This window comes from Juglans microcarpa x Juglans regia, chromosome 2D (genome assembly GCF_004785595.1).
Source record: "Juglans microcarpa x Juglans regia isolate MS1-56 chromosome 2D, Jm3101_v1.0, whole genome shotgun sequence".
NCBI classification, from domain to species: Eukaryota; Viridiplantae; Streptophyta; class Magnoliopsida; order Fagales; family Juglandaceae; genus Juglans; species Juglans microcarpa x Juglans regia.
In genome coordinates this window covers 32,919,738-32,935,517 of record NC_054596.1, presented here as the reverse complement: position 1 = coordinate 32,935,517, position 15,780 = coordinate 32,919,738, and the positions used below count along the sequence as shown (strand labels likewise).

Genomic DNA, 15,780 nt, shown 5'->3' with positions numbered 1-15,780 from the left:
CACTGTGATAACAGTCTAGGGTAGGGGGACAAACTTACCATATATGTCAAACAAGTGGGAAAAGCCATTTGGGAAAATGATTGTACGATCAAAATTCATGCTTCAGGTGCAGGAAGCCAAATCATTTAGCTCACAACTGCCTTATAAAGAAACCCGAGATACCAAGAAGGAGTGGAGAACAAAAGATGGAGGCTATAGCTTGAGTATTTTGTTTTACCCTTGACGATGCTATGGCGTCGAATGATGTAGTCACAGATGCATTCATTTTCTTATGATTAGATATACACATAGCATGATTGCATTTTTAATATGATCTCTATAATTCTAAGTCGCTATGAGATTCATATAGGTACCTTGTTATTTTTGCGCCTTACCTCTATTCTTTTTTATTCCAATGCCACGCATTCCTTTATTTCCAATCACTATGCATCATTATCTGAAAAGATACTTGAGCCATTAGAACCTAGTATGCATGTTGGTATGCCCTCAGGAGAGCATATTATTTGTGATTCTACTCTAGTGGGTTGTCTAGTAGAAATTTAAGTAAGGATTCTTCTTGCAAACTTGATCATATTTATTATGTCCAAATTTGACAAAATTCTGGGAATGGATTGGTTATCCCATAATCGTGCATTAGTAGATTGTTTTAATAAGATGGAGGTTTTTAAATCCACGGATGGAGGTTTTTAAATCCAAGGATTATCTGGATCAATTTGTAGTAGTTTTTATTGATGAGATCCTTATTTACTCTTGGAGTAATAAAGAACACGAAGACCATTTGAGGATTGCTCTTACGACACTAAAAGAGAAGACGTTGTATGCGAAATTCAAGTGTGAATCTTGGTTACAAGAGATCACTTTCTTAGTACGCGTGGTGTCAGGAAAATGAATTTTAGTGCACCCGACAAAAATTGAAACAAAGGTGAAATGGGCCAAGCTGAGTAATGTGAATAAGGTAAGAAGTCTCTTAAGTCTTGCCCGTTATTACAAAAGGTTTGTAGAAAGGTTTTCAAGTATCAGAGCTCCAATGATGAGGTTGACAAGTAAGAATGATAAACTTTATGATGGATGAATGCGAGAGGAGCTTTTAGGAATATAAGAAAAGACTAGTGATTACACCAGTTCTTATAGTCCCCTCAGGAAATGGAGGACTTGTTATATATAGTGATGCTTCATTAAAGGTATTGGGTTGTGTCCTAATGCAAAATGAGAAAGTTATTGCTTATGCTTCTTGACAACTGAAACACTATGAACAGAATTATCTGACACACGACTTAGAGCTTCCAGCAGTTGTTTTTGCTTTGAAAATTTGGAGGCATTATCTTTATGGAGAGATGTGCGATATTTATATAGACTATAAGAGCCTGAAATACTTTTTTACACAAAAGGAATTGAATATAAGGCAGCATAAATGGTTAGAACTTCTGAAGGAAAATGATTGTAGTATTAATTACCAATCAGGCAAAACAAATGTCGTAGCAAATGCACTTAGTCGGAAATCGTCTTTTGGTACACTGGCCACGTTATGCACTCCCCTAAAGCACATGCTATTGGACATGGAGCACGCAAATATTGGGATAATCTAGGACACTCAAGCTAGACTAAATAGTTTTACCTTTGGTTCAAGGTTGATAGATCGAATTAAGGTTGCCTAGGCCAGTGATACATCATTGATAAGGCTAAAGGGAGAGATGTCAGAAGGCAAGAGATCCGACTACTCAGTATCATATGATGGCACCCTAAAGTTTAGAGGAAGATTATGTGTACCTAATAATAGAGAGATCGGCGATTTGATTTTGAGAGAAGCTCATTGTTCGTTTTACATAGTTTACCCAGGTAGTACCAAGATGTATTGGGATTGGAAATAACATTTTTGGTAGAATGGAATGAAGTGAGAGGTGGTGACTTATGTAGCACAGTATTTGACTTGTTAACAGGTAAAAGCAAAGCATGAGAGACCCTCAGGTACACTTTAGCCACTTCTTATACCAGTTTGGATTGAGATCAGAATGGATTTTGATCAATCCACTTCCTAAGGCACCAAAAGGTTAGGAGCGACAGAGGTGATTGTTGATCGACTATCAAAATCAGCCCACTCTTTTTTTCGATTTAGATTACATACTCCATGGATAGATTGGCAGAACTATATGTCAAAGAGATTGTCAGATTGCATAGGGTACCTTCTAGGATCGTCTCAGACAGAGATACCTGGTTCACTTCGGCTCTCTAAACGAATGTACATAAGAAGTTGGGAACTCAATTGACTTATAGTACAAATGGTCAATCAAAGAGGACAATTTAGATCATGGAGGATATGCTCATGGCATGTGTGATGTAGTTTAAGGGTAGCTGGATACAATATTTACCCCTTATTGAGTTTGCATATAACAACGTTACCAGAAGAGTATTCAGGCAGCACCATACGAGGTTCTCTACGGATGTAAGTGTAGGTTGTCCCTCTACTGGGATGAATTCAGAGAGTGCAAAATACTGGGGCAAGAAATTATTTAGGACATGTGCAAGAAAATCTCAATTATTAGGAAGAAGCTTGCAGTTGCATAAGAGAGACAAAAGAAATATGCTAATTGGCGGAGATGAGAACTAGAGTTTGTGGTAGAAGACAAAGTATTACTAAAAGTTGTCCTGATAAAATGGATAATGAGATTTGGAAGAAAATGAAAGTTGAGCCTGAGGTACATAGGCCCTTTCGAAATCTTGGAGAGAATAGGCCTGGAGCGTACAAATTGGCAGTTCCATCTCAACTATCAGTTATTCATGATATTTTACATGTCTCCATGCTTCGAAAGTATGCTACAGACCCCACTCACGTATTGGAGTATAAGCCCCTTTAGATTCGAGATGACCTCACCTATGAAGAGGTCCCAATGAGATATTAGCGTAAAAGGCTCAAGTTCTACGCAACAAAACTATAAAAAATGGTCAAGGTACTCTGGAGTCACCTTACGGAGAGAGAAGCCACTTGGGAATGCGAGAATGATATGAAGCATAAATACCCTTACCTGTTTGATTAAGGTACATTTTGTCTCGAGGATGAGATTTCTTTAGATTTGTAACATAAGGGTTCATACATGGTTATTATTATTATTGTTGTTGTTGTTATTGTTATTTTTATTATTACTATCATTATTCTTATAAGTGAAATCCATTTTTAAGATTCTTAACTATTATTTGGCTGAGATTTTCACCCATTCCATTACGAAAGATCTTCCCTAATCTAATCACTTCCTTATGCATAACCGAAGGTGTTAGACACATTTTTGCATCCGTAAATCCTTCCTAAAACTTTCCTCTTTTGTCCCAAAATCTAAGTAGCTCTCTCTCAGTATTCTCCACAATATTTATTCTTAGTCATCAAAATACATCAATCAACTCTTACGTTGAAAACATCTTCCACCGTAACCTGTTTTCCTCTCACTGCAGCGCACCTCCCAATCAATTCATCTCGCCAGTGCTCAGAAGACGCCGGCGGTAAGCTTCTCTTCCTCCACGGTGGGTGTCACTCCCATTTTGCTCCTTCCATCGTTCTCTCTCTCTACTACATCTAATCTAGTGTTTTATGTGTAACTCTCCTCTGTCCACTGCCGACCACCATAGATATAGTCGAAATGCCACTCAAGCAACCCAGAAGCTACCGGCTGGTTTATTCTCATCAGCCTAGCCCACCACGGTAAGCACATGATCGTACCTCATTCTCTACCTTTGCTCTATCTTTTCTCAGTTTAACAATGCCCAATAGTCTCTCTCTCTCTCTCTCTCTCTCTCAGTGCTCTTCCGTCGCACTCGTCATCGTCGATTTCAATTCAGTCGTTGTTCTGTCGCCCTCTGCCCCTCCCTCTCCAAGTGAATGTAGTGTTTCACCCAATTGTTCATGGTTGTCTTTTTATTTTTGGCCTTTTCATTATTGCCCATACAGGATTGATGTTATTATCGAAATGACCCTAACCATTTTGACATGGGCTGAACTCGCATGGGCTTTATTTTTTGTTGGGCTTATTCCAATTCCAGCTTGAGTTTCAATGGGTTTGAATTAATTTTTACAGAAACTATTTTAAATGGGCTTAGTTTACAATCCAGAAACTTCATTTTTACAGAAACTGATCTACACAGAAAATACCTAGGAACTTAAATTATATTACTAAGTAGGAACTTAAATTATATTACTAAGTATTTTACAACTAATTCAGTAGTAAGATTGTCATTATAGCCAGTTCTTTGTTAGTCAATTCTTATGTACCACACATGTCATTCATCATAGTACATGATCATGTTAATTATGCATCATGTTTAAATGAAATTTTTTATTATTATGTATGTATTATATATGTCATGCATCTCGCGTTGTATAAGATGTGTAAGTTTTTTTATGTTCAAGTGCAATATAAGATCTGATCATTTTAATAAGATGGACATTCAGATGCATGGTATCAATGTAAATTCATAGGTGGATGTGCAAGTCAAGGACTCGAGCATGGTCTACCGTATTATGCTAGAATATTACTCAGTGGTTCCTCTTGTGGCCATAGGATGTGGGATTAGTGTACAACCTTGCAAGGTTAAGTGTGTTGGCCAATTAGACAAATCAGGTAATTCAGATAAATCAAGACAAATAATATATTGTATAAGCATTAGTATGAATAATCATGATTTTTAGTTCTCTCACACATAAACTTTTGTATGAAAAACCTTACGTTTATTATGATTACATTGTACTGGGCTTCTTACTAAGTTTTCAACTCATTTTAATTTTATTTCATATTTTTAATCACTCAGGTGAGGATGATGATGAGTATGAGTAGGTGGGCAGACTTATAAGCAGCAGACCAATGGACTTTAGTGAATTATATTTTATGACTGTCTTTTCCATTTTAGTTGGTTTGGAAACTATGATTATTTTTTTGTTTTATTATGCAAGTCTCTTATACCTAACTTTATTTACTAATTACATGACATCCCTAGTACTATGGAATGGTGGTGTTGCAGAGAAAGAGCATAAGAGAGCTTAGAGCACTGGCATTGGACTAGCAAATGCCAGTGCCTAGTCAACTTTTGGCTAAGTAGCTCAAAAGTGGTCTGCATTGGAGTACTCAAAACTCCAAGGTTCCACTTTTGAGCTACAGTAAATTAATCCATTTTTTCAAATTTGATCAGCCACTATTCATCTCTAAAATAATATTTTATTCTCAAAGTATTCCCAATGGCTACTATTGGATAATTAGGTTGAGAAAAAAATAGTTGAAAAATAATAATTTTAAGTAAAAGTTAAATTATTAATTAATATATTTAGTGTATTTGTAAAATATAAAAAATATTATTAAAATATCTAATATTATATTATTATTTTGACTTTTGAATGTATAGTCTAATGTTGATTAACCTCTCCAATGATTTTCGCTTTAGCTAAAACCTTAACTTTTAATCAAATTTTGGACTTGGCAACCATTGCCAATGCTCTTAGGATGAGAGAAGAAGATGTGATTGCATATTTGTTTCGAGATTTGCTAACGTAGGTCACCGACGCGAAGGAGTAATCCGGTTGCTTCGAGAGAATGTTGTGAATGCAATCGTTGCCTATCATGGCAATCCCCTTACCACACGCCGCTTTGGGCTCGCCCTTCTCCGTGTTTGGTGCTGCCTTTAATCTGCCTCCATTGCTAGCAAACCTCAAAAGTTGATTAGTCAAAATATAAAAACCAAAGTTTGAGAGAATTGGGAGGAGATGTCGTATGCACCTTGTAAAGATCGTTCATAAGTATTTTATTCCTTTTATGTTCCTAAGTTTCATCGATATTATCTACGATTGACTTTATGTAATCACCAGTTTCTTGCTCTAGCTAGATGTAGATGTTCAATTGAGACAAAAATAAACCCATTCTTGTTCCTGCTATGTCGGATTATTATTATGCAAATTCGAATATTGCGTAAAACCCATTTGGATGTAAGAATTTCTTGTCAATTGCATAAAACTATTTATGAATGGGGAAGTAGCTTTGATAGAGATTGTGCAAGAGAAATACTATTTGTGTGAAAGTCCACTCACATTCTTTAAAATAAAAGCTATGAAAAAAGCGAAGAAAGAAGAAGAAATGGAGCTGGTACCGACAAGAACAGTTTAAACCGGCTTTCTCTCTAAAAAGATGAGTGTTCTTCCTCTCTCAGTAGAATACCCTAACTTCTTATTCCTTCCCGAAACCTAATATCCAAAATAGTAATCAACCACCAATCAACCTTCCAAACCCCTCGTCAAACTACACCTTTAACCTAGCCATGAATCAAACCCCACCAGACATAGACCTCCTTATCTCGAAAACAAAAGCCCTTTCATGGGATGACATCCTTCTCGAACTCGCAACAGATGCAGCCACAATAATACCCAACCATGCACTTATTGGAAGGCTAATCTCATCAAAACCATTAAACAAGCATACATCCCATACCACCATCAAAGCAGATTGGAGCTTCATCACAAGACTCGCCATCGAAGACTTAGGTACGAATACCTTCCTATTCACATTTCCAACATTGCAAGAAAAAGAAAGAGTCTTCAACTAGAGACCATGGAACTTCAAAGGATTTCATATGATCCTTAAAAAATGGCAGCTAAGACTAAGTTTGAATGAAATCGACCTCAAACTCTCGGCGTTTTGGGTTCAAATACATGGGCTGCCATTAGAGATTATTACTCTGAAAAATGCAATCAAGATAGCAAAAGCAATGGGAAACCTCTTAAAAATTGACCAAACTATAACTTCAAACTTTTCCATCAGAAGATTTCTAAGAATCAGGGTTGAAGTGGACATCACCAGACCATTAATAGATGGTTTCTCTTTGCCATGCCATAAGAGGCCCCTGCAAAAATAACATTTGAGTACAAAAGACTTTTCGAATTCTGCTATATCTGTAGAAGTCTAGGCCATATCCTACAATCATGTCCTCTAAACCATGGTCAACCCAGTGAAACCACTTATGGGCAAGGGATGAGAGCAAAAGGACAAGAGCAAAGGACAAAGGTTCGAGCCTATGAATTCATGCAGGAGTCAATAATAACGGAACTACATTTCATCCAAAATCCTTCTTCTCTTCCTCCGTTTAGGATTAGGGAACCCAAAGAAGTGCAACTCTCTTCCAGGAACCCAAGTTAACAACAAGTAGGTATCAAAGGAAAAGATAAGCTGACCATCGAGTAACTCGAAACAAAAGAAAAACAACAATTCAAGCAGACAAATTTCACTAACTCCATGGGAAATAGCTATGCTGCAACTGCGTTCAACACTGTTCTTCAGTAACCTAGATCCCACCTTGCGAGACTACACAAGTCCCATGTAGATTAGATCTACCATGTGGTAGACATCCATCGCATCAGACAATGCATCCAAAAGAATTAATTGGCAGTTGCAACACTGAGGTAAACTTTCAATCCCAATCACCAACCAGTCATCGGCTCTCCTACCCGTCCAGTCAACTCAAGCAATAGTTCACAACCGGCAAATACCCCACCATCAAACACATAGACCCTTCAAAATCCCATCAAATTACCCTTTACATTGTTCCGTTGCAGCCAAAAGATCCAAATACAATTACATAGATAATCCCTTCATTCCTATGTAAACAATCAATGCATGATACATTTCCCCTTTTTAGCCCTGAACCATTTGTGTTTAAACAAATAATAGCCCAATTTCAAAACATCCAAGGCACAACAGAAGCCCAACCCATTAACCCAAAAATCTCCCTTTTGGTTAGCCCATCTGGAAAAGCTTGCATTTCAATTAACCCTTACCATCGAGACCAAAATGCCATCCATAATATAGAACAAGGCCCAACCAATACAAAGGACCCAGTGACCCACATCGAAACAATAGAAGGCCCATAGGAACCAACCCCAATGGCAGAACTGAAACCAAAAGCCAAAACCCTCAAGAGGAGGAATGAGAATTCATACGAAACCAGAGCTCAGTCAAACCCACCAAACAAATGTTTTCTCAATTCTATCATCTCAGTGGAAACTGACGAAGAAGAAGATACCACAAGCAACACCAGTCCAATTGAAACTAAGAATTGGGTCCAACAGTCCGAGACTCAAGTCGAGATGCCGATCGCACAACTAATTGCAGTCAAGAAGAAGGGATCAGCCAAAATCAAAGGAAGAGGACTCAGTTTTCACCCTATAAGCAGGAAAAAAGAAGCAGTCGGGTAAAAACTCTTAGACCCAGGTGATGAATTTATTCCCTTTAAATCCAATGATCGACATGGCAGGGTTTACTTTGCCACCGAAACATCTATGAAGCTCTTGTCATGGAATTGCTGGGGAATTGCCCATCCCGAGCAATCAGAAATCTTAAGGCAAACATTAGGATTCATAATCCTAATGCTATCTTTCTATCTAAAACTCTCTTGTCTAATGTTAAAACTGATCATGTTGTAAATAGTCTAGGTTTTTTCCATTTTGTTCATATTCCCCATCTAGGAAATGGGGAGGTCTTTTGTTTATAAGGCGCCCTGGGTTGGATGTGGAACTTGTTAATATTTCTAGTAATATAATTGCAATGTTAGTTTACTCGGATCCTCTCTACTGCCCTTGGTTACTGAATCTGATATACTGCCCTGCTTAAAACTTGAAAAAATCTCAATTCTGGGACCTGTTAAATTCAATCACAGAAGCCTATCCTGGACCAATGCTTGCTATAGGGGACTTTAGTTCAATTCTTAACCAATCAGAAAAAATTGGTGGCAAACCCTTTGCAAACTCATCCTCACCAAAAGGACTTCACCTTTACTTAGAAAGAAACAGTATGATTGATTTGAAATCCTCGGGCCCTAAACAACCTTGTCAAACAATAGGAATGGTCATCACAATATCAGAGAGAGGTTAGATAGAGGAGTGATCAATCTCTAATGGAATTCATTGTTTCCAGATGCCTTCATCAAAAGCCCCTCTAGAATGGCTTCTAATCACTCCCCAATAATCATGGAAACCTCAAATTTAAGTAACAACAAAAAATCATTTAAGTTTGAGGATTTTTGGACCAGGGATCCTTCAGTTTTGACATTGTTAAGAAGACTTGGAAGACTCATTTCACTAGGAACCCTGCTTTCATTCTAATCAAGAAATTAAATGCAACAAAGAAAGCTTTAAAACAATGGAACACCAATTGCTTTGGCTATATTCAGTCCACCATCAAATCTCTCAATAATTCTCTCAAGGATATTCAGTCCAATCTACCCTCCCCCACCTCAATCATATTGGAAGAAAATCTCAAGGAAAATCTCAAGGAGAATCTCAATGAACAACTCAGAAGGGAGGAATTCTTTTGGCATAAGAAGTCCAGAATAACAAGGCTTACCACCATTGACCTCTACCAAACTCTTTTACACCTCCACTTCCATCAGACGTAGAAGAAATAACATAGACAGTCTCAGAATCGAAAAAAGGCAATGGACTTCTGATCCATTTGTTGTCAAATCAAAATTTTAGGACCATTTCCAAAGCATTTTTAAGTCCTCTAAGCTTGAAATCCCTCAAGATTTAGAAAATATCTTACCCAACAAAATCTCAACCTTTGATAATGTTTTCCTTTGCAAAATTCCTACTGAATAGGAGATCACAAACACCACCAGTCAGATTCTATCCACAAAAGCCCCTGGTCCTGATGGTTTTATTGGGCTGTTCAACAAGTTCTACTAGGAGTTGATAAAAAAAGACCTCATAACAGCTGTCACAAACTTTTTTATTCATGGGAAACTACTCAAATAAATGAACCACACAAATATTGCTCTGGTTCCAAAAAATGACTCCCTAATACAATCCACCATTTTAGACTTATCAGCCTCTCAAATGTTTGTTATAAGATTATTGCCAAAAATCTTAGCAAACGGACTCAAAACCATCATTCCAAGCATTATTTCCCCTCACCAAAATGCTTTTGTGCCTGGCAGACTTATGCCTCGTTTGTTTTCGCAGATAAGATGAAATAAATTGAGATGAAAGTTAAAAATTAAATAAAATATTGTTAGAATATATTTTTCTAACATTATTTTTTGTTTTGAGATTTTAAAATGTTGAATTGTTTATTTTATTTTGTGTGAGAATTTGAGAAAGTTATAATAATTAAATGAAATAAAATGAGATGAATTAAGGAGTTTTGTGAAAACAAACGAGACCTAATTCAAGAAAACACAATTCTAGCCCAAGAAGTTTTTCATCACCTGAGGGGGGGGGGGGGGTTTAATGGCCATCAAGGTTGACATGGAAAAAGCCTTTGACTTTATGAAATGACCATTCATCCTTAAAATTTTGCAATGCTTAGGCTTCAATCAAACTTGGATGAGTTGGATTGGGGAATGCATAACAACTGTGTCTTATTCCCTTTTAATTAATGGTTCTCCCCATGGTTTCATCCATCCATCTAGGGGAATAAGACAAGGTGATCCTTTGTTCCCTTTCATTTTTTATCCTATGTAGTGAGGTTTTCTCAAGACTCATCATAAGAGAATAAATGCTCCAAAACATTGAAGGTATCTCTATCTCAAGAAGGGGGCCTTCAATCTCTCATCTCCTCTTTGCTGATGATCTAACCCTATTTGGGAAATCATCAATCCAAACAACAAAATCCTTTGCCAATTGCATTGATGCTTATACTTCTTGGTCTGGTCAACGTATTAATCATGGTAAATCCTTACTCCATTTCAGTGATAATACCACTATGAGCATCAAAAGAGAGATAAAAGATATTTTGAATTATAAAACCTGTCATTCCAAGATTAGATACCCGGGCCTACCCGTTTTCATAGGAGCTTCAAAGAAAAACATTCTTAAAGATATCCTTGAGAAAATTCAGAATAAATTGCAGGGATGGAAATCAAAACTTCTCTCACAAGTTGGTAGGGCAACCCTTATCAAATCTGTAGCAAGCTCCATTCATTCCTACATCATGACCACGATGTGGATGCCAAAAACAATCACAAAACATATAGATAGCTCGTCTAGAAGATTCTGGTGGGGTTCTGATTCCCAAAGCTCTAAAAACTTTACCCCGAAATCTTGGCAGTCTATCTGCATTCCAAAATCTCTTGGGGGTCTTGGGCTAAAAAATACCTTCATTTTCAATAAGGCCCTCATTTCAAAATTTGCATGGTCCCTCATCAATGACTCAGAGAGCCTCTCTAGAAACACTTCATAACTAAGCAGTACGTGGGAAGCTCTTCCTTTCTAGAGACCAATGGTAGACCAATTGATTCCTGGTTCTAGAAATGTCTCTTAAAGCAGAGAGATTTCATTAAATCTAGCATTTACTTCTAGATTAATAATGGAATCTCTACAAGAGTTTGGATGGATCCTTGGGTTCCCACCCTTCACTCTCTTATACCTCAACCAAACCAGAACAACACACTGATTGAGACAGATGTGAAAGTGGCTGAGTTAACACTAGAAGAGCCAAGAAGATGGAACACTCTTCTTTTACAAGCACTCTTTACCCCTGAATCTGCCACTGAAATTTCAAAAATCCCACTATCGAACTACAATTTCACAAATGTTTAGGATAAGATTAAATGTATTCACCACTCCTCTGGAAACTTCTCAGTGAAGTTTGCTTATACAACTTTAATCAACACTGAGAATAACGACACTCTACAACTCACTGATGTCAATTGAAAAAAACTTTGGAAGTTAAAAATTCGAGGTAGACTCAAGCTCCTCGTATGGAAATTCATTCATAATATACTCCCCACTAGATCTCTTTTCAAAAGATGTCTAAATCTTAATGATGATCAAGTTTGCTGCCACCTCTGTCAAACTGAGGAAGAAACACTTCCCCCACCTTCTTTTTAATTGCCCCTTGTTCTAGGGTCCTTTGGCTACAATCAAAATGGCCCCTAAACACCTCTTAATTTGCAAATCAGCCCATCATAGACTGGATCAACATTCTTCTCTCTCCCTCCACTTCTTTGAATATACTAGAAGAAGAAACTCACTCATTTCAACTCTTTGCCTCTTTAGCTATTGACAACATCTGGTTTCTTAGAGCACTCTTAATGGATTAGCCAAAGCTAAAGAACATTTTTTATGAATGTAAGAGAAATTTGACTTTTGGCTACTTTATTTACATAAATCTCCATATTAGAATAACTATTTTTTTATTATATAACAATAAAATAATATAAAATAAATTTGATTTTAATTATTCACATCAAATGTTCATATTGGATTAATCCATTTATCATTATATAGTAATGAATAACTAATAATTTCAAAAATATTTAATTTTTTTAATTATTAATTTATTTTATTTTATCATATTTTACTATTCTACCTATTATATATTAACTAATAATCATATTCTTGTTAAATTAATATATCACTAACTCAAATTAATATACCAATTGTGATAAAATATGTGATAGAAAGACATGGAGAGAGAAATAATTAATAAAATATGTATTTGATGTATGTACAGTAACCTTCAAATTTGAAAAAAAAAATTGAAAGTCACTGTAGCTAAAGCTAATCCATTGTGAGCATATTTTGCTCTCTAATAGCTAAATGCTCAATGGATTTAGCATTTAGCTAATCCATTGAGGATGCTAAAGAAATCAGGTTATCCATAACTCCACAACACCTTCACTTATGTGGTTAGTGTCAAAAGTTTCGAATCTCTTCTCAAAATATAAAATAGCATGGGTTAAAAAAATCTCAGAGCAAGAGAGAAAAGATCATCCCACTCCAGAGGGATTCCACTCAATACAATTTGATGTACTAGTCAGGAAAAATGGAAGCACAACAACAACAATATGTTGATCTGAAAAGGGAACTCCAATATTTGTTAGTACAAGCCACATTAGCAGTACAAATCCTAATATTGGATAAGCAACAACAGCACTAATGGGAATCCAAGAGGCTTCAAATAGGAGGATGAAAAAGATTATTCTTGAAGGCGATTCATTCTAAACAGGTAGTGCAAGTAATTTTCAAAGCAAAAAGCGCAACAGACTAGGAAATGCAAAACATCACAAGAGATATATAGATCATATGTTATATTCATTTGAAAAATCAAAAGTGCAAAAAATTCATCGGTCTAAAAATCGATGCCCGCATAACATTGCCCAATGGGCAGTTTCCACTCAATTTTATGGAAGCATCTCCCTTATTAGTATTCCATCTTGCCTATTACAATTTTATAGTGGCAAAGACCCTCCTCCTATATATAAAGTTAATTAAGATACTTCTGTTGTTATGCTTATTTTTAATGAATGCAGCTTGTCTAGAGAGAGAGAGAGAGAGAAAGACGAGGACAGTTTTGTGCGAGAGAAGAAAGATGAGAGAAGAAGTTAAAAACTTAGAATGACTTTTAATCACTTTTAATAATGCTATGATTATTTAAAAGCTTACTATATATATTTTAATAGAAATGGCCTTCTCCTTTTGAGTTTTTGCCTTGGAGGAATTGAGCTTTCCGTACATCTCATGATATCCATTGGGAAAAGTTTTGTTTGTTTCGCAGGAGTGTCATAGAAAATAAAGTGGATATTTTTATCTACTAGAGGTATCAATGATTACTTTCTTCCAATAAAATTCATATTGCGATAACTTTTTCTTTTGCATAACAACAACATACAGCTACTTCTTTCAATATGAATTTAAAGATGATATTTTATCCTCTTTATTACCTAATAAAACAACTATTAATAGAAAATTATTGGCAAATAGACACAGTAGTAGTACACCACCATTGCTCCACAACCCAAAAGCTCTTCTTGCATTTTAAATGGATTTTCTTTCTATTTGATTTCAATCACTACTTTTTCCAAAAAAAAAAATCATCATTTGAGAACTTTTTCTTTTTCTTTAATAAACTGGAGCAGAAATCTATCTGATTAAATTGAGTTCAAATGTAGAGAAAAATAGATGCATCACTTGGACTCTACAACGTTTAATGTTACATGGTTAAGATTTTTGGATCGAATATTTAATGTGCATTGGACTATCTAATTTATATTCACTATTCTCTTCTGCCAATTGGTTAGAAATTCAAATGAAATAATAAAGAAAAGAAGATTTGGGGTTAGGAATAGAGTGCAGATTAACAGAGAAATGTTAAAACTACATGAGGCAATAGACACAATAGTACATAACTGCTACACAGCCCTCACATCCCAAAAGAACAGTCCCCTGTTCCATCCACACACTCAAATTGGCCACACCAATAGTGATCCCTGAAAAAGTAAAAAATGGACAGAAAACTCACATTTATACGATCTAGCTAGGACATGATTTTAGCCTTCAAAATCAGTCTTAACCCACTGCACATGATACTTGTTCTTCATTTTCTCATCCAACTCCTTTGCTCTAACCTCTGCAATTTTTGCTGAATTGGCCATGGATTCCTCCTGCACTTTCGCATTCCTCTTACTTCTCTTCCTTGCCGTTGCCTCTCTCTCTGCCTCCAGTCCCTCGTATTCTCTCAACCAACAGCTGTGTACTGCACAGCTCAACACGAAGACAACTAACTGCATCAAGAACATTCCCATCAAAACCCCACATTCGAGCCTCACCAAAAGCTTTGCCTCTCTGGGGTCCCTTGTCGACTTGAGCAAGGAAAGGCTGGATCTTTCTTTTGTAAATAAGGCCAAAATACTGAGTAATTGGCCGATAACTGAAGCCAGCAGAAGTGAGATGTGGGTTGTGAAGCAAAAGTGGGAGAGCTGAGAATAGAAGCCCGCAAAGGAGGATAGCATTGAGATGCAAGAGACCATGAGTAATGCCATTCCCATCGAAGTCGGAGGCATCCTGAGGAGTATTATGGGCGCAAGAGAGGCTGAGGAGAGGATGAACAGTGTGAAATTCAAGCAGGAAAGTAGAAGACTGGAGAAGGAACATGAGCTTCTGAGCTTAGAGTAAGCCATTTTTGTGACTGATTCTGTAAAGTCAGAATTGCTTGATCGGGGTTGTCCATGGAGATTTTGAATTTATAAAGCTGGTGGAATTGGGCCGTTGGAGGCTACAACGGCTAGGTGAGGGAGGACCCATGATTTTACCTTAAAAGATGTAATAAATTATTAAATTCCCTCCTCAGGGTTTCGAACAATATTATGAATTTGGAATTTGGATGATGTGGTCGATGTTTTAAATTTGAGAAATGATGTTTATAGTCTTAGAATATAAAAGTCTCGCGTATTTAAAAAAATAAAAAAATTAATAAATTTGGGATCCATAGAAAAAATTATTTTTTTAATAATGTATCTTATTTTTTTTAAAAGGAGTATGCAAGACATGTACATTTCAACACTGTATTTACCATTACGATTTAATTTTAAAATAATAATGTAAATAAGAAAGTGATCCCAGCCGTTTGATTTGATTGTAGAGAATTTCAAAAGGCAAAGAAAGTTAATTGTTACGAATACCCCAAAATCAGTGGGCTCATCATTAGGAGAGCATTAACTATGGATTGACTTACAATCTACCTTCACATTAATTTGCTTTTGGCGATATTTGAAAATTAAAGATTTTTCAAATTTATTTCAAAATTCTTTTCCCTTCAATTCTAAAACATTATCCAAAATAAATTTTTCATTTAAACATTTAACTCAATTTCCATAACAAAAAAAAAAAAAAAAAAAAAAAGCAAGATGACTTAACACTCACAAAAATCTTATTCCCAAACATAATTTTGGTGTATCCCACAACTTTCGAACTCCAATAAAAATATCTTTAAAAATTCTCCAAATTCAAATATATTTTTAATTGGTTTCGCCACTTAAACA

General features: G+C 36.1%; 1 protein-coding gene across 1 annotated transcript; it reads right to left on the bottom strand.

Annotated features, from left to right (window-relative positions):
* Window positions 1-14,096: 14,096 nt before the first annotated feature.
* On the bottom strand, window positions 14,097-14,968 carry LOC121251258. Its single transcript, XM_041150618.1, has one exon. It carries the CDS (start codon window positions 14,917-14,919, stop codon window positions 14,290-14,292), a length of 630 nt encoding a protein of 209 aa, XP_041006552.1. The 5' UTR covers window positions 14,920-14,968; the 3' UTR covers window positions 14,097-14,289.
* Between the last annotated feature and the right edge of the window lie 812 nt (window positions 14,969-15,780).

What these genes read in the sequence shown, in the direction of transcription:
- LOC121251258 (XM_041150618.1), bottom strand. Translation starts at nt 14,919, where the DNA reads ATGGCTTACTCTAAGCTCAGAAGCTCATGTTCCTTCTCCAGTCTTCTA.